Source organism: Eptesicus fuscus, chromosome 5 (assembly GCF_027574615.1).
Source record: "Eptesicus fuscus isolate TK198812 chromosome 5, DD_ASM_mEF_20220401, whole genome shotgun sequence".
Classification (NCBI taxonomy): domain Eukaryota; kingdom Metazoa; phylum Chordata; class Mammalia; order Chiroptera; family Vespertilionidae; genus Eptesicus; species Eptesicus fuscus.
Genome location: NC_072477.1, coordinates 19392494 through 19417417, shown reverse-complemented (window position 1 = coordinate 19417417; position 24924 = coordinate 19392494). Strand labels below are relative to the sequence as shown.

At 43.1% G+C, this 24924-nt stretch overlaps 1 protein-coding gene across 4 annotated transcripts in view; it reads left to right on the top strand.

The window, feature by feature from the left end:
* The window catches only part of NRXN3 (neurexin 3), a 1497182-nt gene that overhangs the window by 31210 nt on the left and 1441048 nt on the right, over window positions 1-24924 (top strand). For 2 of the 4 annotated variants that reach the window (XM_054715860.1, XM_054715859.1), the window contains exons 2-4: window positions 2908-2925; window positions 16404-16433; window positions 19360-19371. In XM_054715860.1, coding sequence (XP_054571835.1) covers window positions 2908-2925; window positions 16404-16433; window positions 19360-19371 — 60 coding nt within the window. The remainder of the gene's footprint in view (window positions 1-2907; window positions 2926-16403; window positions 16434-19359; window positions 19372-24924) is intronic. The other 2 variants (XM_054715858.1, XM_054715857.1) reach the window with 1 other exon arrangement.

Sequence of the window (24924 nt, the reverse complement as noted above, 5' to 3'; positions counted from 1 at the left end):
GGATTCCCATGACCTAGTCTGAGTCACATGCCTACCCTTGGAGCTAAGGTGGGGATGGGGGTCATCTCTACTAAGCCATATGGGTTAAGGGTAGTAAAGGTTGTTCCCCAGAAGAAAACTGGGGCTTGCTATAAAAAGAAAGGGAAAAGGATGCTGATCAGACAATATAGCCATGGGATACTGGTGAAGTTCTGATCCTTACCCTCTCTCTGCCCATCCTCTTCCCCATTCCACTCCTACCTTTGTAATTTTATTCTGTTGATCAGAATTGAATGAAGAGATTCAGGTAACTCACTGCTTCTTGGGCCAGGGGTCTCTGTGTTTCTCAAACTGGACATAATGCTCAGAACTGCCTCTAGGATGGTGCCACAGCCAGGAGCTGGGTTTGGACTCTGGCCCCCTGTTAAAGGGGGTTTTCTTGGTGACCTTATTGGCCCTCTTTGGCAAGAAGAGATGCTGTTTTTTTTATGCACAAGATTAGAACTGGCCCAAATTAAGGTTTGATTTGAGGAAGGAATTTGTTTTGTCTCTTGCTTCTGCTCACCCAGAACCTGTTAACTCCCCCTTGCCTCCCTCCCCACCTGAGGAAAGTGAGGGAGGAGAGACCACCCAGGGGCTGGGAGGGCTGGAATAGAGGTCTTCACTTACAAGTAGAAGAGTTGAACCCAAATTTTTGGGTTCACCAAAGTAAATACAGCTTAATTCCTGTGGTCTCTTGATATTTCCAGGGAGCCATCTGGTTAACATTTTTGGTAATTCTGTCTGTGGTAATTCAAAATGATAATAATCAGAAAAACTAACATTTATGCAGTGTTTGCCTTGTACTGAGTTAAGTGCTTTACAAGTATTTAATCTTATTTAATTCTCATAACAATGCCATGAGGGAGGCTCTGCTATCTTCCCATTTATAGCTGAGGAAAAGGACTCAGAGAGAGTTCAATGTTTGGCCCAAGGCTATCTCAGCATGTTGGGATTTGAACTGAGACCTGTTTGTCTCCACAATACCCAAATGGACAATTTAGTATTACAAGAACTTTGGAGTTCTAAGATATCCTGTCTCCCTTGGGTCTTGGTGCCCCCAAAGAGCATGTTTCTATAAACATTGGTGTTGATACTCCCACCACTGAACTCAACCACATGCAAATGGTTTGATAGCCTGTTTAATCAGGGGGTATCTTAAGGACTGCTATTGTAGGCAATCTATCAGGCACAGTTAATGGCCCTGCTTAGTTATTTACGCAGAATGTTTTCTCTTCCCACCTCTTCTATTTTGCCTCTTTTCTTCCTCCCTGCTGCCTCTCCACCCCTAAATCTAATAACTCACCAGAAATCCTGAAAGGGGATGTGGCTGAGGAATGATCTAGAGCTCTCTAGAAGTCTCTTTGGGCAGATATAGCTTCTAGGAATACAGGGTGTGGGCTGGAGGAATGCTCAGCTGTTGCTATGGAGATGCCCCTCCCAGATGCTGAGGCACAGCTCTGTCAGGTCAGTGCCTGGATTCTTCTGGGGCAAGAACCCCAAGGAACTTGCTAGAACTTTACACATCTGATGGCAGCAAATTAGAGGCACAGAGGATAACTCATGATCCACTCATGGGGTAACCAGGAGGCAATCACTCAGCTACCTTATGGTTTCAGGGTGCTCATTGAGCTTGCAAACTGAATTTGGGTTCCATATGACCTTGAGGGACTTAGGTTTCAGTGAAATGAAAGTTGAACTGGGTGGGATTCAAGAGATATAGGTTCTTTTCTAGGCTCTGTCTTTGAACTAGTTGGGTAACCTTGGGCAAGTCTTTCAACCTCTTTCATCCTCCATCTTAACAAAAAAGAATTCAAATAGATAATGTCTATGGATATCCCACACCCATCATTCAATGATTTTAAGTGAGTCACCCAGAATGCCCAGATGGCCAGTGGTTTCCTGAAGCAGCCCCCAGTTCCTTCTCCGTGGCTGTTATGTATCCTCAAGGTCCGGGCTCAGGGGTTTTAACAATGCTTTGGGCTGCTCTTAGTTTAGCTTCTTTGGCATGTTTCTGTTTTACATTTGAGGGTAGAAGGAGGAGATTGTATTCATGGAGATTATGAGAATGAACTGTTTTTCATTTTTGAAAGTTCATTGGCTTAATTCAAATATCACCCTTCCCAGGGCTGGATGTCTATTTGCAGATATCAAAAGTGATTTCAAATGGCAATTCTTGTCATTAATGATGGGGTGAAAGCCAGGAGAAAAATTAAAGGGGGAGGCAGAATTTTAATTTGTCTGGAAAATGATCTACTCAGCACACAATCTCTTGCACACACACAGCTGTCTGTGATGAAGAATGGTCATCAGGGATGCTGGGGAGGGAATTATGAATGTTTTCTGGTCTTGTATCCTTTAGTTCTCTGTGATAAACAATGCTGCAACTTGCTCTTAATTCTTATGCATCTTTTCCTTGTTCCTCAAGGGAGTGATTTATTACTATTTTTTTTTTATCTCTACTGGGAAACCTTGCTTGACTTCATGTCCAGTGTCCTGTAACTGGAGGGATGGAGGATTTGCTTGGATGTTGGTATGCAGAAATAAACCAGAATATTTTAACTGATATTCTTGCAGGATTCCAGTCTGCTTGGCTCTTTGGAGCCCTATCTGATTCCAGGATGTTGTGCTTCCGGACAGATGTGAAGCTCACCTCTCTTGCTACATGCACAGTGAAAAGGGAGCCTGGCCCCTCAGCTTGCATGGGTGGATTTTGGGTGAAGGTAGAACTAAGTACTCAGAAGTTGAGCACCTTTGGGGTCTTGCATGAACTTGATAGTCATGCAAGGGCACATTGCATTGTGTGTGTGTGTGCTGCTAACACTCTTCTTCCTTTTTCTCTCCCTTTGTCTCCTCTCCCTTTCCCTCTTGTTGAAAATGCTGCCACAGATGTCAGTCAAGGTCCAGGTGAGTCTCTGTGTCTGCACAGCTGCCGTGCACATCCCTCTCTGCCAGATTGTGCATGTTTGACCCTGAGTGAGACCCTTTCCTAGGGATGCTAAGCAGAACTGAAGTCTAAATACATTGCATTTTTATTGATTTAGAGTTAGAAGAAATGCCTTGAATCGTTGGATTTGTATTGGTTTTGAAACCAAAGGAATGTGGTTCCCATGCTTATGCTATTATTTACTTCTGATTAATATTTCTGGATGAATCAAAAAAGTGGAAAGTGGGCATTTATTGAAAATATTTAAAAAAGATGTTCTTAAGATATGTATTCTTCAATTTAATGAACATTTTGCTTTGTCCTCCATAAATCTATTTATCTTCTATGGCTTCATGTGATTGACAGTTGAAGATAGCACATACTCAGCATGGAAAATATGATGTGGGTGTAAGAAGGTTTCTTTCTTTTTATTCTAACTAATGGCTTTTCTACAATGAAATTAGCAATTTTTTTCTTGGTTATGCAACTAATACATGCTCACTGTAAAAAAAACAAAACAAAACAAAACACACTAGATTTTTTTTATGTCAATGAACTAATGGAGGAACCATCCTTATGATAATTATGCATTTCTCTTTTTAAATGCATAATCAGCCAATGTCCTAATTTTAAGCCTTGTGTGTATAGACTACATCTATATGTACACAGACATACACAGAACACAGACTCATATGAGAAGATACAACCATTTATAGATAAGAAGTGTCAAATGATTTAGACTGGTTTGGAGATGATTCTAAACTAGCTATTACTTTGAGTTAAGAGGAATAACCCTACCAAATGAGAAGGGAATATCATCTTTTTTTTTTTTAGATAATTCCACATGTTTTCTTGTTCAGTTCTTTCAACATTTAATTCTTATGATATCAATACAAGATAGGTATTGTTACATCCATTTAAAGGTGAGGGAAATTTAGGGCCCAACAGGCTAAGCTGGTTGCCTGAGGTCATAGGGCTCATCAGTTGTAGCAATGGGATTTGAACTTAGGACTTTCTGACTCCAAAGCCCATACACCCTCCATTGGAGCACACTGGGTCATGTCACTGAAAATTCTCAGTGATTGAAGATCTGGTAAGTGTTTCCTAAAGGGTCTATTTATTTTTGCTTAGAGGTAGTGTGACATTTTCATTATTAGCAGACCTCTTTCCAAATAAAGTTATCCTTAATTATTTTTGCGTACCTAAAATAATCAACCACACTTAAGAAGAGTTTCTTATCATTAACCTGTATGAGATATTATGCAACATAGGAGAATAGTACAGTTATCCCTAGCTAGTACACAGGGTTTTCCCATCTCTTATCTTCTGTCTATTCTCCACCCCTTTGAAAATAATAGTTTGAACCAAAGTACGAAACAGCATTTTCCAGAAAAGTGCCATTAAATTCTCTCTTTCTGTTTGATAATATTTTAGTTAATCTCTCACTCAGCAAATTTTTATTGAGAACCTGCTATATACCAAGCACTCTTCCTAGTATTAGGGACAAAAAAGTGAAAAAAACAGAAGGCTCCCTGTCCTCATGGATCTTTTATTCTAGATGGGGACAGACAATGAAATAAGAAATTATATATAGAGAAAGTTGTGCACACGAGAAATACAGAGTTTATTCTTGTATTATTATTTGTTAATTATTGTATTATTTTCTATACCAACAACTGTGAACCTACTTTTACTGACCCTATATGTATATATAAATACACACACATAGATACATATTATGTACATATATATTGTATCAGGTGGTGGGTGATAAGTGCTGTGGGGAAGCAGGTAAACATGAAGTTGCTCATTTACGGAGGGTGGTCAGAGGCCTCTCAGCTAAGATGATGTTTTCTGGGATACCGCAAGGAGGTGAGGGAGTAAGGCCAACACTTCAAGTGCTGTTTGTAAAAGTGCCACTTGCCTTAATGCCTTCTCTTCCTGGTTCCCAGCAGAGATGCAGCCCAGGGTCCCCACGTAGACTTGTGGGGGCTGGCATCCAGCCTGCATTCCTCTTGCCAAGCCTGTGCCCGCGGGGCTGCCTCTGACCATGGGGCACCTTTTTTCTAATTCTCACAAAGGCACCGTATTGGTTGTGGGTGAAACAGCCTGGTGGATAAAATGCTGTGGACTCATGGGTTCCCCTCAGTCTCTTCAAAGGGGCAGAGTTCAGTGGTGAGCCTGCCTTAGATAACAGCATCTATAATTAGCACCTTTTGAATTTCACGGCCATTATCTCATTTTATTCTCCTAACCACCCTCTGAGCTATGTCACCTGTGCTCTATTTTCCTGCCGAGGAAGTCGAGACCAAGAGGTTCAGTGATGTACTGATGTCACTGAGCTACTGAGCAGCAAGCCAAGAGGGGATTCCAGTCTAAGTCACATTCTTCCTTCTGCCCTTGAGGTGTCAAGAGCTGACTGTCAATCCTGCCACCCACTGACCCCTTGCTTTTTTGTTGTTTCTGAGCCTGAAGCAAATCATGAATTCAGAGCCTTCCTTTGTGGCCCTGGATGGGGCAGGAGGCAGCCTGAGCTGCCCCGCACTGGTTGAGGTTAGGGGGCAGCCTCCCACCTCTCTAAGCTGCTAGCCAGACCTCCTGGAGCCAGCAGCGCTGTGGCTCTGAAACAAGAAGCTCTCAGTGGCACTCTGCTGTTTTCTTCTTCACTTAGGAAGACAGATTTGGGATTTTATGAGCTAATGTAACTGTTTACCCAGGGGCCACTGGAAGACTATAAGGGGATGATTGATTAATTGGTCAATTTTACATGTTGAAGAGATTGGTTAGAGGTAACGCTACTGTAAAACACAATCAGAGATGGGGCCTGGCAGGCAACACTTCCCAAGGCCTAGGAGGTGGGCTGGGGACTTGGAGAGAGAATCCTGGACACCCAGGAGAAAAGGGGCAGGCGATATGTCACTGGACTTCCGTGTGGGAAAATCTACAGCCCCTCCTTCCAGCCTCTGGGAAGGAGGTGCAGAATCACAAAGTAGCAATAGACATTTGTGGTGTGCTGACCTGCAGTTCGAGAGGGGCACCCAGCTTTGCCTTCTCCCACACATCCTCTGATTTGACCTTTCATATTCACCCCTCTGGGCAGGTGTTGCCATCCTCTCTTCCGGTGAAGAAAGGAGCCTCAAAGAGGGTCAGTAACTGCTCACTGTCATCAGCTGCTGGTACAAGACCACGCCCTCAGGCTGGTCTGCTTCCAGAGCCTGTGCTCTTCCTCTTCGAAACCCTGGCATTTCCAGGGCAGAGCTGTGGGTGCCTCTTACCCGCGTTTGTATTTCCAACTCCTCTCATGGTACACACCACATAGTAGGACCTCAGAAGTGTTGGTTGGGCAGAAAGTGTGGCTGCAAGCACCAAGAGCATTGTGAGTCCTTAGGGTCACAAGGCATGTTGGGCTCAGAGGGTGGCCTGTCCAAGGAGTGCCATTCTCTGACTTCTCAGCGGAGGAAACTGAGGCCTGGGGAGGGGAAGAGACATCTCCAAGGCCATGGCGTCCATTTGTGGCCTGGAAGGGTCTACTCTCTGGCCCTCATCCCACACTGCTGGCCCATTGGGACTTGTCATTGGTCTTTCTGGGCTGCCTGTGGGGCAGGAAGGGCCAGTCCCAGCCCTGCTGTGCTGTGCCCTGCCCTCAGGCCTCTCCTCTCTTCCCACCTGTTCCAGAATTCTCAGCCAAGGGGAGAGGAAGCTGTTGGAGGTAGGGTTGGGAGTTTGATGAGAGGAGGGATTTGGAGGCAGGGAATAGTGCAGGGGCCTGGGGCTATAAGACCCCTTTCCCACCCCCCAGCTTCTCTCCAGATGGGAGGAGCTGTTTATGATGCACCTATGACAGCCTCTCCTCAGAAGGGATGATTTCTCAGGCCTTGCCTGCTGATTAGAGCTGGAATTTAAATGAATAACTGTGACCTTGTGGAAGTGCCCTAGTTATTCAGAGGCCCGATGAGGAAATAGGCCTCTTGCTTCAGTCCATCAGAGCCCGGCAAGCGAGGGAGGAGGGGCTCTTGTCTGCCAGGGCCCAGAGGAGGTCTGCGCTGCTGAGAGCCGCGACTGCCTTTGCTCCAGCCTCCCTCTGCCCACTCTTGATCTCTGCCCCCTTCAGTTTAAGTAGTCTCAGGCCATCTTTGGAGAAGGGACCTAATTGTTTGTCCCCACCCTGCCCTGTATCCAGGGGGCCACTCAGTCCAGCCTGAGGGACACTTCTAAACCGGAAGTCTGGACGCAGCATCTCACTTGTCTGGCTTGTGTTTATGGGCACAAAGGGTTTGCCCTGGACACTTGCTGCTCAGAGGTGACCTACCCACCAAGCAGCATTGACTCACCCAGGAGCTTGTTAGAGCAGCAGAATCTCAGGCCTCACCCAGACAGACCCCCAGGGGATGCACATTAATGGTTAAGACACACTGACCTGAAATTCCCAGCACCTCCTCCACTCTGGAGCCAACGGAGCTGTGTGTACTGAGGAAGGTGCAGTCCACCTTGCTAAAGCCCAATTCCTGGTTGTGATGGGCACAGCATGAAGTATCCACTTTCTGGGTTGATGGGATGTAGGAGGGAGAAAGAGGTTAGGGAAGGGAAAAGGGAATGATCATTTATTGACCACTTAGTCTGCGCCAGTCACTGTCCAGGCCCTTTCCAAATACAAGTTTAGGTAGCGAGAGGCAGGATAGCTTAGGATAGGGCAGGTCCCACAAGTTGGACTCCCAGGCCAAGTCCGGCCCGCTAACTCATTTCTCATGGCTCAGTGAGGGGGTGTGGGTTGTAGAGAAATCCACACTGCTGTGCACCACTGGATTGGAAAGGGGCCTTGGGCTGGGCTCAGCTTCCAGCCAATTTCCAGGCTGGGGCCTGGGAAGACCCCCTGGGCTCCCATAGCAGTTCTGGAAGAGGAAATGTGTGTAAAGAGCTGCTCCTAGCCTGCCTCCAGCTTTGGCTAACGCAAGAAAGCAGATAGCTGGGCCTTGGCAACTTTTACTAGGGTCTTCTAAAATCTCCTGCTTTATTGTCTTGGAAAGGCAGACTCACTGGGATGCTGCTTATGATTCCATTCTGTTTCCCAGTTCCAGAGGGCAAGGTCAGAGATGGAGCTGGAGAAAAAATCATTAGTGTTATCCTATAATCTCAGTGGGATAGTCCTGACCCATCCTGACCCTGTCAAATGTGTGGGGACTATATTTGTTGCTCCAATGATGAAGGGGCATTGGTGGAATTTAGTAGGAAGGGTCAATGAATGATAAATGTGCTAGAATGTGGGCGAGGGTCTCATTCAAAGATGTGTTGCTCAAAATGCCACTGGTGAGACCTAAGAGAAACCGTTCTAGACCCATTTTTCCCTTGCACAGGAGGGGAAACAGGCTATGGAACTTCCATATAACTCAGCTAAATCACACAGCTTATTTATGGCCACCACGGAGCCCCTCCCCATCTGTAGACCTGCCTAAGAAAGGATTTGGGATGAGATAGTCAGTTTGTGGGGCTAGGCCTCAGGAGGAGTGAAGGGATGGAATGCAATTGAGAGCTAAGGACAGTGGGTGCCCTTGTGGGGACTCTGACCATGGTGGGAGGTATCTGAGGATGCCTGGCATGGAAGCTGCTAGTGCTGGTGTTGACAAGAGAAGGGGGGTGAGGTGGAGTGAGAGCCTAGATTTACAGTTTCCTAATAATGACAGCAAGGACTACAAGCTCGAAAAGCCCTTCCCATGTGCCATGAGCTGTGCTAAATGCTTTCCATACATGGCTTCTGGTGATTATCATGGTGATGCTGAGAAGGTAGTTTACAAGTTGGAGGCAGATATTTTACAGGAAAGAGGCACAGGAAGGTTAACTTGCTCAGAATCCCACAGCAAATACGAGAGAGAGAGATGGGATTTAAATCCAGGGTTTAGATTATTGAGAGCATTGTTTTTGCAAACTCTGGTAAGCAGCCAGATCACCTGGAGGGCTAATGAATGAGATCCCAGGGGATTCCAATATGACCAAAGTCAGAGAACCACTGTTTTAAAGAAAAGTGAACCCAAAGGTGAAAGGACTGGAAAGTTTCAGCCTTGACCATTATTTTATACTCTACATACATTAAGGGAGGTTGGGATGAATGATCTCTTTGTCTGGGCTCCCATGGCACCTGAGGTTATGGGGCTGGTAGAGCCATCATCATAATACACTATAGTCAACTACATATTATCCCTCACATGCTCCTCATTGGCCACTGTGAGCTGTTGAAGGACAGGGAGTGTCTTATTTTTTGACAACTTGTCTATGCCTACATCCCCACCACCTGCCATATTATATGTGCTCATGAAGCTTTGTTGTTAGAATCAGCATTTTAGGAATGGAAAGAATCCAAAAGGTTGTCAAGGCTCTCTGTGTACCTAACTTCTGAATCTCTCCTATAAGAGTTTATTTAGGCTTGGCTTGAACCCCTTTAGTGATGAGCAACGTGTTACTCCTTTAGCCATTCCGTTCCATTCTAACAGCACTGAGTGTTCACAAGTTCTTCATTATTCTGAGTCACTATAGCTTTCACCACCTGTATTGCTTCCAGCCCTTGGAGACACAGAATAGATCTAATTACACTCCCAGTGTTTGAAGACAGGGCTTTTGTCTTTAAGGATTTTCTTTTCTAAAGCTTAAAGCATCTCCAGTTTCTTTAGGCATTCTATACAAAGGTCTTAGTTTTTTATAACCCAGGTCATTGTTCTCTAAAAATGACCTTTTTGGGGGCATTATTTCCAAAGAAGGATGCCCACATCACATATGGTATTGTGGATATGTCCCAACCAGTTCATTACAGAGTGGTTTCATTACTTCCTTTTCTAGACTCCCTACATCTATTAATGATGACAGCAAGCACCTTAGGTTTTTTTAAAAAATGACTATAGTATTAAGTTGAACTGCTGCTAAGCTATCCTCTACCCTTCCTGCACTGTGTAATCAGTGGCTTATTTGACTTAAACTTGGGATCATTCTTTGATTTTGTTCAATTCAGCCCTGGATTTTTAAAATCCAGTATGCCATGATCTATTAGGGTATAGTTCTTTCATCTAGCACATCAGGTGTTTCTTTCTGCTTCATGTCATTAGTGATTGAAGAGCTATTTTAGAGAAGTTCATGACAAGTCACAGATCAAAGACTTCTTCTTCTTTGGGAAGATTTTTCTAAAAGTCATAATTGCTAATCCTTTAACCCTTTGAGTAACAAGCATGACTGCCTTCATCTCTCTTCCGTTTATGCTATTCCCATGTGAGAAAACCCTCATCCCCCTCTAAAGAGGTGGAATAGATTGAGAAGATGCTGCCAACATTCTTTCCTCTTCCCGGTGGTTATGCCACACAGAAGCTGTTGGTGATTCATGGGTGACACTGGAAGAAATACTTTTTGTTCAGTCCAGCCCCCCGGCTGTTAGAGCAAAGTTGGACATTCTACAAAGGGCTTAGTGGTGAGGATGGAACACAGTGGCATTATGGAAGGGCAAACCTAGAGGCTGTGCCTGGGTAGCACCTGTCTTGGAGAATTAGCAACAGCCTCTTTTCTGGAAACCTTCATCATTATAATTTCAAATATTCAATTCAACCCCAGTACTGTGCAAGGCTCGTAGGAAAGCCAAAATCACATATGTAGACAGGTGATCTTCCCGAGTATGAGCTCACGATTGGCATTAGGTGATTCATTGAAGTTTTCTTTAGTGCCTACCTTTTTATGGGTGGTATTAGTTTGAACCATCTAAAATGCTCATTTTTGTAGGTAAAAACCAGTCAAATATCAGATGTTTCATATAGCTATTTGACCTCATTGGAGAGCATCATACTTCATAGAAGCATAGAGTCTTTGAGTTGGATTGGATTTTTGGTAGTTATCTTCCAAAACCCCACTCTGAATCTCTTCTGTGGATCCACTATTCTTGCAAAATGTGCTTGCTCCTTTGTCTTGCAGGTGCACTTTCTAAAATGCTTGATGGCAGCTCTCATGTCCTTATCTAGCTCCCTCTTATTTGGTCTGTGTGTAGCAGTTCCTTCAGCCATTCAGCATGTGACCTGCTTTGGAGTCCTTACCATTCTGATTATTCTTTGGAAACACCTCACCTGGTTCATGCCCCTCCTTATACATTGCACCATTTGGTTCTCTGAACCAAAACCCTAGGTTTAGTGCAGTCAGTGCGGGGAAGAGATGAAACTGTTGACTTCTTTTTATTCGGGGGGACTTGAGGGTGTTTTGCTTAAGTGCTGGAGTTTACATTTGGCCCTTAAGTTAAATTTCACTTTTGCCCATTCACATTCTTTTGGACTCTGATTCTGATATCTAACAAATTAACTATTCCCCTCAGCTTTAGTTCATCACAACAAGACAGCATTCCATGAGTGTTCTCAGGCAAGTCATTGATCAAAATGTTGAACAAGCTCATCCTTGCCTGCAAGCTACTGATGAACCCCTGATAGAACAAGGAGACCAAAGTCCACAATGAAGGTCGGGGAATTGCCTGGGAAGGGCTGGTCTGAGGCACAATTGTGGAAGAGGTGGAGGACCCCACCTCTTCCCTTCAAGCATTGTTCTCCCCAATCCCACCCCATCCCCTGTGCCCTCCCTCCTGCCCTCAGTGACCAACTTCCCATACCGTGACTGCATTGTCTCTGTCCTTCCTTTACTCTTATGTCCCTGCATCACCCCTATCATTGATGACAGATCTCCATTGGCTTCCTAATGGTCTCACACACAGGACAGTGACAATGATTGAGGAGCCTGAGTGTGTCTTGTATTCAAATTTCCATTTAATGAGGAAAGTGCCTTAATAACCTCAAGAAATGACCTAGGATAGGAAAGGATTTATGTTTTAGTAGAATCTGAGAATGGAAATTGAGGCGGGGAAGACGGTGGCTGTTTAGAAGGAGCATTCCCTAAGTTCTCCTCATATCATGCTCCACCAGGGTCAGGGATGAAGTTGAATTGATATCCAGGCACTATTTCTGCTCCTGAATTCTCTAAGACATGTGTCTTTCCTTTTCTACCAGCACCAAATTAGACAGAATAGTTAGTGTCATGGTTACCATCACAGCCTGGAGAGCCCATCTGTTGGCTTAGAATCCTTACTTCACCCCTTACTAATAGTGTGACTTTGGCTCTAGGCCTTGCTTTGCTTATCTGTAAAATGGAAATTATAGCAATGTCTATCCCATAGAGTGATGTTTAATGAGATGACACATAGCCATGCCTTGGCTATAGTACGCAGTCAACAAATATTATTAATGTTAGAATTCTTTTTGCCAAGTTAACTGAATTTCCTCTCTTTTAGGTGCTTAGCTTAAAATGTTAAGATGTTCATGTCTTCTTCTCCCTTCTCTCTTTTCCAAATTCCTGGTCACCCTACAGAAGTGGTCACTTGTGGCTTCTCTCTTTCTCAGGCGCCACCCTCTATCACCCTCACTAGCTCCTTAGTTTCTCCAGAATGAATGTTTTCATTACCTTCTGATTTTTCATAATTACTCTTTTCAAAAGTCCTCGTGGCTTCATAAGAATTCAACATTGGCACTTGGCACTTGCTGTAATTAGTGACATTTAATTTCTCTACTTCAGTGTGGAGAAAGAGATGATATATGTAGATTTTATACTGGCATAAAAGTTACCCTGAAAGTGAATGAAAGAAAAGCCTTGGCAGTTAACTTGCCTTTTTTTTTTTTTTACCCCTGAATCTATATTTTCCTCATGAGTGACTTCCTTCCTCCCCTGAAATACTTTCCCCAATTTCCCAGCCAGAGTGAAGGAAGGATGGATTGAAAATTATCTGAGGTGGGTGGGATTAGTATAGGTTTGAGGGGGAGACAGTATTAGCTTACATGATGAAGGCCTTCACCTTCTGGCCTGGTCCCTGAACATTGCATCTTCCTCTTTCTTGTTTCAGTAAATGGCTCCTATTCTCTGCATTAGTCATTCCTGTGACAGGCTTCATGATGGCCACAGCTGCTTACAAATGGCTTTGCTTTCATAGCCATTTCCATTCTCCCAAGCTGCAAAAGCAACTAGCTCCATGGGGATTTTCCCAGAGGATAGCATGCAATTTAGAGGGCCATAGGTATATTTTGCATAAACTTTACATATGATTTACAGTCTGTTCTAAGGCAATTTCAACTTTGTATGTCTTACCTACTGGTGAGCTTTTCCTCCTCTTGTTCTTATATGTACCCTGAGAGCCTGTACAGCACACAAACAGACACAGAGGGGTGGAATATAGCTCTGGAAAGAGTGAGGGGAAGGGTAAAAAATAGCGGACACCTTGAGATCCAGAATGGCCACTAGAGCCAGCTAGGGCAGTGGTCGGCAAACCGCGGCTCGCGAGCCACATGTGGCTCTTTGGCCCCTTGAGTGTTCTAATGCCACTTCTTCAAAATAGACTCGCCCAGGCCAAAACCGACTTCTGCGCATGGGCCACGAAGTTTCAATCGCACTGTACGTGCGTGCCCGCACGTGGTATTTTGTGGGAGAGCCACACTCACGGGGCCAAAGAGCCGCATGTGGCTCGCGAGCTGCGGTTTGCCGACCACTGAGCTAGCGTATGACATCTAGATAGAAGATACTTCAGTTGCTTTCTAATTTTTTGCAATTATTTTTTTTTAAAAGTGTTTTGGGATAGAAAGGGGCTAGCAACAGAATTTTAGAAAAGACCTAGAGTCTCTAGAATTCTTGGTTTCCAGTTCTTAACTCCACAGCTATGAGGATAGGTTTGTATATGAGATGATACTGATGTTAAAAACTCTTGAAAGTGGAATGAAATTCCCTTCTCAAAAAGCAAAATAAAACTCAAGCTGTGTTATGGTTACTTGGTTTCTCTGCTCCCTCATGCTGTTTCCCATATATTCCTGTTGTATATTCCTCTTCATGTTCTTTTTTTGCTTTATTGCCTGCACCACCAGAGTTTTGACATCAGGATCCCTGATCTACATTCTTAGCCTAATATTTCTATTTAAGATTTTTATAAGTTGAAGAATATGAACATTTGATTCCAGTTGCAATGCTGCCACTACATATGTAGCTTAATAAAACCTGCTAAGTACATATTTGAATTTTAAAGACACAGGTGGTGGGTTATTTGCATTTTAAAAGGATTCTTCCTTTTGCAAAAGGATTCACTGCAGGGTTCCATTAAATATCCAATGCCTCTTTATTCAATACTGCATTTATTATACAATTTACTTTAACAAAATTTGAATTATATGCCACGTCAAGGGGTAGCTCTCAAGTTCTAGTAAGTATGGCAATAACTTGGGCAACCCATTTCACATTCAGATCTTTTCACCACCTCCTCCCCAAGATTCTGATTCATTAGATTTTGATGATCTTCACTGTTAATAAGCATCCTCATGTGATTGATGAAGGTGGCCAGTAAAATACACTTTGGGAAATACTACTTTAAAGAAACACATTTGTAGCCCATAAATGGGACCCCACTGTAGGAGCTTCTCCAGGGCTTTGAATGCTCTCTGATTACCAAGTGTCCTGCTTACTCTTCATTTGGTAAATTTTTGAAATATCTATTTGGGTCAGATAAAGACTAATCCACCACCTCTCTTCTGCTCACTCCTTCTCCCCGCTGCCAATCATCTTTACTCACAGGTACAAAATGTTTGTACTTTCGTTCTTAAATTAAAAGAATATTAATCTCCCAGCTTTATTGAGATAAAATTAACATATTACATCATGTAAGTTTAAGGTATATATGCTGGTTTCATACATTTATAAATTGCAAACTGATTACCGACATAGCATTAACTAACACCTCTATCCCATCCCATAATTATGATTTCTTTTTGTGGTGAGAACATTTAAGTTTCAAGTCTATAATACAGTATTCTTCTTCTTACATTTTTAACTCTCTGTTTTACTCTTAGGTATCTCCTTGAATCTTCCTTATTCTTATTTCTCAATGTTTACAACCTTCCTATGAATAGTCACCTACTGAATTCACATACCTATCTGTTCCCCTTCACCTTTCTACATACTCCACCTGCCTTTCCCAGACCCTCCCTCTTAGTGCTTTTGGTCTAGATGCTGAAGGCGATGGCTTGCTCCAGAAATATCAGGCATTTTAAAAATGGTGGCTTCTGTAAAAGTTTCCCTTAGCCAAATCTAGGGCCCGTTGTTCTCTCTCTCTACTATCCCCTCCAAATAAAATACCAAAAATTAATTTTTTTACAAACAAACAAATCATGAGAATGACTTGCTTTGGCATGATTCCATTCTTTCATGGATATTAATCCTAGGGCTTGAGAAATGAATGCCAGAAATATGCATTTAAAATATGGTTATAGTTTAATAAAATTTATTTAAAAAATAGACTCCATGACATTTATTGCATATGTATCCATCTACATATTTAACATACCATTGATCTTTAAAAAATCAGTTGCTTGACCCATATTTTGCCTCTGATTACTATTCTAAATTGCTACTAATCTCCAAAAACATTTAGAGATTTCCATACTTCAGAGATTTTTCTCCTTTATTAACCCATATACCCCTAAATTTCACTCTGGGTAAAGGTTCTCTGGGTGATCTGGATTTTGTCAAATATCTCCAGTAATAAAAAAAGCCATGGAAGAGCAACTAACTGTTACAGTTGCTTATTGGTTGGAAATCTTTTCTTGTAATAGATTTATCAGAGCTTATACTTCCCTTGAAGTAATGAGCTCTTAATAACCTTGTTTGACTTCCAGGAGAACGTAGCCAGAGATTGTGTTCTTTGTATTGGGATTGTGGTTCCCTCTTTAACCCATTCAGTGCTGGGCTGTACCTCCCTGATCAAGGTGAGGGATTTTCCAGGAGAAGATGGTGGTGAAGAAGCAGAAGAGGGTGTGGCTGTCACTGAGCTAAGAAGAGGGCAATGGGGGACATAAGAACATTGTTTTCTGTTGTCTATGCAGCTCTTACAAGCAGGAACTCATTTGGTGTGTTCAGTTTTTATAGAAAAGAATACTGTATCTCAAATGAAAAAAAAATTGGATGGTTATCTCTGGATGGTGAGATTATAACTAATTTTTTTTCTTTTCTGAATTTTCCAAAGTTTCTACAGTGACCATGTATGTATTACTATTAAAAGTAATTTAAAAGAAAGAAACCTATTTTGCCTGGTGCCTGGAGTCTCTTTGCCAAGGGACCTCAGCGTTAATAGATTTATCTCAGATCCTGCCTATGGCAGGAAGCAGTGTGGGAGTTCTTGTGATGAGGCCCAGAGCAGCTCAGCAAACGGAAGCCTGTCTTAGGCTGCAGAGCCGGCCTTTCTGCCCCACAGCAGGAAGGCAGGCCTTAGTCCCTCTGCATGCTCTGAAGTGTGGGTGCCACCCCTCCCTCCACTCAAGAATTAAGAGAAGATTGCATTGCATTGCATTCGGAATTCTAACTTTGTCTTCTTTCTTTTTTCCTTCTTCCCCTCTCCAACTCCCCCTTTCCCGTCTTCTCCTTCCTCAAGGCCTCTCCCATCTCATGATGAGTGAACAAGGTAGGTGTGTTTTGCTTGTGATGCTGCAGCTGCCCCAATCGCTTGCCTTTGTGCCTTTGGCTGGTGGCTCAGACCCTCATCATCGCTGCAGGCCATTTGCTGCCTGCTCCTTCCATCCTGGGCCAGGCTGTCGGCAGAGCCCTTTGTGGTAGGGGCACCTTTCCCGATGCATCGTGGTTTCCCCACCCCCATCGTCTCCTTGGCTTTGCCATTCTGCACATTTGTCATTGGGGTGCTGGCCCTGCAGGGCTGCCTCTGAGAGGGAAGCATGAAACAAGGCATGACGGTGTCGGTAATGGGGGTGAATGAAGCTAATTTCAGAGCAGCAGAGCGGTTAACTTCCTCCTGCTCCTCCCCACGCCCCATGCTGGGGTTAGGGGAGAGGAGCTGGGCTTCTCCCAGAATTCCACTCTGAGGAAGGTTTGCTTTCTGCCTTCCCCTCCATCCCCACTGCCCTTTGTAATGACTTTCAGCCCCTCGTGGTGAAAGGCAGCCCTTGGGGGTTGACTGTTTTCAGTTTTGTATAAAAGCAAAAACCACCAAGAGAACATGCTAATGTCCTCGTGGCAGGATTCTAACTCATTATACACCCTGAAGAAAACTGCATATAAAGATCTGTGAATTCAGCATCTGCAACGTAAAATATTCAAATATGCAGGGAATGAACTGTGCAGGAAATTCAACTCAGCTAAGCACAGGGTGGGCTGTGAATGAAGCCTTTTTCTCCTAAATAAAAATTTTCCACATTATCAGCCTAAATCAGGATTTGAGAACTAAGCCTACTTAAAATTGTCTTTTCCTTCGCTGTTCAATTGCTACTATTGTGTTCCTTCTGAAACTTGGGATGATTGCAAGATTGGGCTACCTGCCTTGCCCTGACACAGAAAGACTGTACTTTAATCTCTCTTCTGTTTTTTCTCCCCAAAATACACATGGGGCTCAGTGCCCATTTTGGAGGACCAAAGAAAAGGGGAAGGAAGGGTGCTTCCTTGTTCTGTTTTTCTTCATCTTTTGACAGTTGGGACAGCACTGAAGAGCTCCTCCACCTCTCCTCCCACCCCTACTCCCTTACATTGGATATATCGGATAGTGCTGCCACAAAGGGGAGTCTGATCAGATCAAGGAACCACCCAGGGCTGAGAAAAAATTTATGGTGTCCAGGTAGCTGCGGAGGTGGGCAGTGAAGGGCATCCTAAATGATAAGGCAGGTTGAGAAGGAAGCACACTTTCCCAATAGAAGTGCATCCTCCAGACCTGAGCCAAGATCCATGATGTGGACTCTGGACTTTTCAATGAAGACACTGATATAGAGCAGGTGTCAAAGAGCAGAGCTGGAGGGAGGAGGTCGTGTGAATTTTCAGGTGTCACATGGAGCTCTGGAAGAGGATGGGATGAAGCCTCTCTATTCTTGTAGGTGACGTTATCTGCCTATAAGGCAAAGTTATCGACCAGTAGCAGGTCACTATGAAATGGGTATGAGTGGGGGATGCACTGAAGTTGACCTAGTGGCTAGGCAGTTTGAGAAAGTTAAGCACAACTCTACCAAGTGGGTGGATCTGAGCTCTATGAATTGCTGGAATCCTCTGGCCCAATTTTGATAAGTTACACTAGAAAAAGCAGACCCCCAGAGTCCTGATGAGAAGACCCCTTTTTACATTCTCTCACAGCTGATCCCAGCTGCCCTTTAGGGGTCCTCCCAGCTTTTATAGTGGCTTAGAGTCTGAGTGCATCTTATGGCTGATGCCATAGGATGGAGTATAGGCAGATGGGACAGGCTGGTGGGGACTTCTTTAACCTTAGTTAGGCTTGTTTCAGACCCACTAATGTAGCACAGGTATTTTGGAGGGCTAACTCCCAACGATGGTATGAAAAGCATGTGGAGAACCTCTTTTGCAAACCTTGCCCAATTTCCATTCACTATTGAGTTTCTCTTGGGCACCCAGATTGATGTGTGCATGAGTAAAGAACTCAGGCCCACCCACGTGTACATAGCCTGGGGGTTAAGTCAGGTATCTTCTAGAAAAAGATCCTTTAGGCAGTAAAATAGTGACAAACACGCATATTGTGAATTCCTCTTTAGAAAGGTTTTCACGAAAGGAAGCAGAATTCTTTTGGGTGGGCAGTGCCACTGAGATTTTAAGTTGCAATTTGGCAATTTAATCTGCTTTTTAGAAGGTCTTTTAACTACTTTCCTTCTCCTCTCATTCCCCCCCACCCCCATTTCCCAGTCTCTTGTCTGTGCTCGCCCTGTGATGGTTAACTAAGAAACCAATTCTACTTCCCCCGCCAATACTCCTTTCCTTGTCCTTGCCCTTATCCCTTCAACATGAAAGAGATTTCTGTATGGTACCCTTGGAATCTCCAGACTTTGTTTTTGATGTACATAAATATGTGTGGAAATACTGACCTATGTTGTGTATGCAACCTCCATACATGTATGTTACACTCTTGATCCTCATGATTCCTGTTAATGTTGGGAAAATACAGCAGAACTCAGCTTCTCTGAGACTTTCCCTAGCCAATTTTAGATTGGTTAATTGTGTGCGATTTCACATACATGTGGCAGGAGATTTCACATACATGTGGCTGTGCAGTGCTTGTGCATGCAAACGTGGTCCTGTTTCCAAGGATGGGACAAGGGATACTAATGGGAGAAAGCTTAAACATGCCGCAGATGGAAGCAGGTCTCACTGTTATGGCTTGTTTAAGCTTCACATTGTGGATTTGTTTTGTGCTGCCTTCTCAGAATGTTGTGCTGTTGCTGTTAATGTTGTGGGGTTTTGTTATGTGTGTTACATTTCTTTGTGTTGTTTGCAGTGTCCTGATGTTTTACTCTCCCTGCTCTCTCTCTTTCTCTCTCTTGCCTCCTCCATGGTGGATACCATGCTTCCTCTACTTAATTGGACCTTCCACTTCATTTCTGTAGGTAGAAGTAAAGGTAGTGATCATTTTATTTTTATCATTATAATAATCAATCTGCCTTCTGAAATATTCATGTATCCAAGGGGAATTGTTGATTCTGATGAATACGGTCCAGATGATAACTTAGTGCTTTTAACAACAACTGAAAATCAAAAGCAAATAAACAAAAAAACTAAAGCCAATGCTATCATTTCCCTTCAGTGCACTTCATGTTGATGGTTGCGACGGTTCCCAGTTGGCCCAATTCCTGCTAAATCCAGGAGCCATATCCATTATGGCATCCTGGTTCTCAAAGGAATGGGAGACTCTGAAAGTGGTTGTGCAGTGTGAGGAAGACATAGTCTACTTAATGCAGAATATTTTATTATCCCTCCCAATAAACGTAATGGAGGGAATAGGGAGACGTGAAATGATGTACCATTGTTTCCATTACTGCTTGATTTGGGGATAACATCAGTGAGGGAAGGATGCTACATAAGAAAGGGAAGCGGGTTGGTGAATAGCTTGAAATATTATCTAATGTAAAATCCGGGGATACTTATTTTTTGCCTGTATTTTGGGGAGTGGAAATTTACTAATGGGGGTGATGGGCTAAGATTGGTGGGACTGAGATTGTAGAAGAACACAGGAGAGGCAATGCATCGTAAGGAGAAAGAGATAATACTGGATTTGAACTCACAGAGCCCACCTTTTGCAAGGTAGGTGGTGTGTGTGTGTGTGTGTGTGTGTGTATGTGTGTGTGTGTGTGTGTGTGTTTGATGGGGAAGAAAGGAGAGGCGCTGAGCAGGCGGGATGCTCCAATGCCCTTTCAGCACTTCCTACCTTGGGTAGCATGGCTCACTCATCCATTCTTAATCAAAGCTGTCAGAGACCTGAGCCCAGAGCACCTGGATCGCCAGCTCAAATTGGATTAGCTGTTCAGGAGTGAAGGGAGAAGTTAATTGATACATTATAAATATGTATCTGCATTGGTTCACCCCTCTTCCTGTCCAACTCTGCAGCCCCCGCGTCTGCGAAGCTGGGTGCTCCCGCTTTCTGCCGAGATTGGCTGATAAGAGAAGTAGGAAATGTGAATTCTGGCATGAGGATGTTGAAGAAAGAGAGGTTGACAGGTTATTGAACATGTTGATTTGATGACTAGTCTGTGGACTGGCCATCTCTTATTTGAGTTTCCTGCTTTTGTGGTCTTTTTTTAAAGTTACATATGGTTACCTCGGAAGCAGCTCAGTCCTTTCACTTTGGGTTAGTTGACTGACTGCTCTTTTTATGTGAATCATGGCTGGGTTCATTCTCAGAAATCTGTTGTGGGGACTCTTTCTTGCCCCAGCTTGAGCTTGGTACCTTTTGAAAGGAGGTGAGAAAGGGGGATGAGGAAGAGCAATAATGATTGAAAGGGTATATCTGTCTGTAACCTCCACTTCTCTACTCTGCTCAACCCGAGGCTGCCAGGATGTCCTCATAGGCAAAGCAACCTCATTTGCCCAGGACTCAACCTTTCTGAAGCTCATGGAGCTGTGTCACCTGTTCCTCCTCCCATGGCTTCTCTGAGACCACATCCCTTCCTCCTCCCCCACTCCCCCTATCTCTCTCCTTTTATTTCCCTAATCACCTAAAACATCCCATAAGATAGATGTGTTTCATGGTTTTAGGCTTTGCACATGGGGATCTTATTTACTTTCTCTGGCCACTGTTGCTGACCCTGATTATTTCCCATGTGCCATTCATTGTGCCATGTCACACTGAATCCTTACAACCATTTTATGAGGTAGGTGATGGCATTAGCCTTGCTTTATGGATAAGTAGAACAAGGAGGAGAGAGGTTAATAACTGAAGTCAGACAGCTAATAAGTGGAAAAGAAACCCAGAATCTGAGCCCCTAACCACACTAGATAGCCTCTCTTCGACCCAGGGATGACCTTGGGTCATCCTTTAAGACCCAAGCCTCCTAGGTCCGTCAGACTTTGTGCTTCTGTTATAAAGTACCTATGCCAAGCTGCCTTGAAACAGAATTACTCATGTGTTTCAGTCACCCCCACCTCCCTAAAGGACAGAGGCTGAGTCTTGGCTATGTCACTCACACCACCTTTAGATCAATACTTTGTCCAGAGTTGTATACCAACCTCTGCCTCTTGCTGCTACCCTTATCACCCCAACCAACTGAGCAAAGGAGCCCCCAGGGGTCATGGAGTGAGGCCATATGTTCTAGCTCCAGTCCCCTCTTCCACCCAGGCCTCGCTTGGCCTGGGTGTACAAGTGATAGAGAGAAGTGGTTGCTGATTACCCCAGAATAAAAGTGGGAAAGGTCTTTGGATTTATTCTTAGCAGCTTGTCAGAGAAAAGAGTGCCTCAGATTCTGTCATTGTTTAAAGCTATCATGAAGCAATAAACTTGCATTGGGAAGAATTGTGAAATTCACAGCACATTTAGGCTATAATGATAAGCACCACATTGACAAGACCATTGGATTGAATTGAGCCAAAAACAAATGTGGCTTTACCACAAGTGGCTGACCAAAGGAGTTATTCAGCAGCCAGCTGTGGTCAGCTTTTTTTTTAATCTGATTTTTTTTCAGCCTGTGTTTAAGTGTCTAGTGTTTGTTTTGACCTCCCTGCCCCTTTTCTTGTTAATTTGGGGATTGCCCATTCTGGGTTGGGTTACCAAATAATTTCCCTTGACACTGAACTTGGAGTAGGTGTTGAAGACTTCAGGGGCCTAATAGGTATCATCAAGAAGCAGATCCCATCCTAAGAAAAATCCTAGTGTAAGAGAAACAATAGGGAGTAGTGGGAACTGTGGCAAAGTGGACATCAGAAAGCCTGTCAAAGGCGGCAGCAGCCTCTACGCTGCTCCAGCTGATTGATGCCATGAAAGAATGCATGCCCAGTGTCACCAGGTCCTCAAGAGAAGCCCAGAATTGGATTTAAAAAATAAAAATGTCAGCTCATGGCATCTTTCTGTCTCTGTATGAATATGTAAATACACACATACGCACATAAATGCACGCACAAGGCACGCACACACACACACAAATGGTTTGGCCCATGAACCACAAGTTTTTGCTGTTTGGCTTGAGGAGAAGGGCGATGTAAAATATTCCTCCAAGGTTTCTGGCTGAATGTCAATGGTGGGAGGTAGTCGCTGGTGCATGCTTGATTAATTTTCTCTTTGCTCATAGCAGTGGTCAGGGCACCAGGAATCTGTCCTGTCTGGCATTAATGCCAGGGAGTCCGGTCCATGTGTTGGGTGGAAGTTTTTTAAAGCAAGGGAAGGTATGAGAATGTTGAGAATGACCAGCAAGAGAAGTAACTGACAACAACTGCCAAGAACTGGCACTATTTTTGAGTAGTAAGGGTGGCTGGGGGTATTTAATTCTTTTTTCTTTTGCTCAACAGAACTCTCTATTTACCGGACTAGTTAATGTTGATCTCCTTTAATCCTTCAGAATTTAGAAACCCCTTCTGATTTATTTATTATAGTTTTTCCCATGTGGATTTGACTATTGGCTGTCCAATGCTGAACTAGTCAAAATTGGCCATTTGGGAAAGAGATAATCAAGCTATATGAACTTGAACATGATTTCATGTAGATTGTATTTTGCTGGTAATGACATTTAAAAAGTTGATTTGAAGAGTTGAACCCTCTCTTGTCCCTGCTAGGACTTGAGAGCCCTGCAAATAAGTTACTGCTTTGATAGCCAACTGTTTATGCAAATTAGTAAAGGCAATGCCAGTTACTAATTATGAAAATAAACTCATCTGTGATCTATAAATATCCAATTATAATGAAATAGGGGCAATATTACATCTCCATCTCTTGCCTCATCTGTTTTTCACCCACCACTGATTTGTCCTCTTGACAATGCATAAATTTACTTTGTTTCTTAAAGAAGCCCATTTTCCATGTTTTTTTCCCCCCTCCTTCTAATGTTTTGAAAGTCAGCAGGGGGAAAATAGATTTATTTTAAAGATAAGTATAATTGCCCGATTTTAGCAACTCTGTGTTTCTGACAGTGATGTTTCTAAAACGGTGCTTTAAAAATATGAAAAGTGTTCTTTCTCCTTTTCCTTGTTTAGAAATTTTTATTGGACACCAAAGACATGTTTTTTAGGACAGTTGTTTCTTAGAAAATTTTTTTTTAAATGTGTGAATGTGAAGAATAGATTCATTAATAAAATGTACTATGGATCAATGGATGTTTCAATTAAATTCTAGTGACAATACATAAAGGAAAGCATTTCTCAGATTTCTAAGCACCATATTTATCTCCAATGCAATTATCATTTGGATTTATTGATTACACACAGATTTCATATATATATATATATAAAATACTTTCTTCTCAGGGTGAATAGTGATCTACTTGCACAGACTCTTACAGGAGCTATACTTTTCAACTGTAGATTTCTATGTACACATATAAATTTTGATAGCACCTACAGGTAAAGGATGTTTTGGTTTAAATTGTATTATCCTTATGACACATCTCATTTATAAAGAATTGAAAACATTAGCACGGTGGAAAAGTATTTACTAGGAGAACAAGCCAAGTGTATTTCCTTATGTGCTGAGGCTTGTTTACACCATGGTCTGCTTCTCAGGTATGCAGGACAGTGGATGTGTATCTGGGTATAGGTACAGTTTGTCCAAATACACATTCATAAGTTTACACTGGTTGAGTATGTTTTCACGTGTGGCTTCCATCTGTAGTGTCCTGGAAATAATACATTCTGGGGTGATATGCATTTGAATTCAGCAGACCATCGGCTTTCACATTAGAAAACAATGTTTATTCTGCACTGAACAAATATTGACGGAGAGCCAAGCGCTAGGTGTTCAGGACACAGGCTGACCAAGCCATGATGAACCGGCCTTCTAACACCTTGCTGACAGTTTAAAGGAATCCGGCAATGGCTTTCAAATAGCACTAGCCACCTCTTCTTCTAACGTCTCAGCTAAGTTCTGTTTTCAACTTATTAGTATGTATGCAGTTTTAAAATTAATTTTATTAATTTATTTTAAAGAGAAACTATCAGGTAATAATTCAATTAGTCAAATCACTCACCCTTTCAATTCTCAGAATCGGAAAAGAGAATATGCTTTGTGTGTGAACACGCAGGGAAGTTTTCATTTATTTGTTCATTTATTTGTTTGTGTATTGAGGGCTAACACACACTGTGTAAAGTGTATAAAATCCACACACATAAGCGGGCAGCTTAAAGATTTGTAACCTATATACACCCATACATACAGATTGAGGTATGCAGTGTACCCATCACCCCCATGAGGTTCTGCCATGCCCCTTTCTGTCATTTATTTTTAATAACTACCGTATTTTCCGGCGTATAAGATGACTGGGCGTATAGAAGATTTTCCTGGGTTAAAAAGTCGTCTTATACGTCGGAAAATACGGTGCATTTATTCTCCCCACTCCCTACAAAATGGTGTGTTTCCATGTAGTAATCAGCAGGCAGACACCAGATCAGTTTCATTTTCAGTGATAGGATTAACTTCAAGAGAGACAGAAGCATTGGAGGGTCCATTGTGTGTGCATAGAGGCAAAAATTTTGCC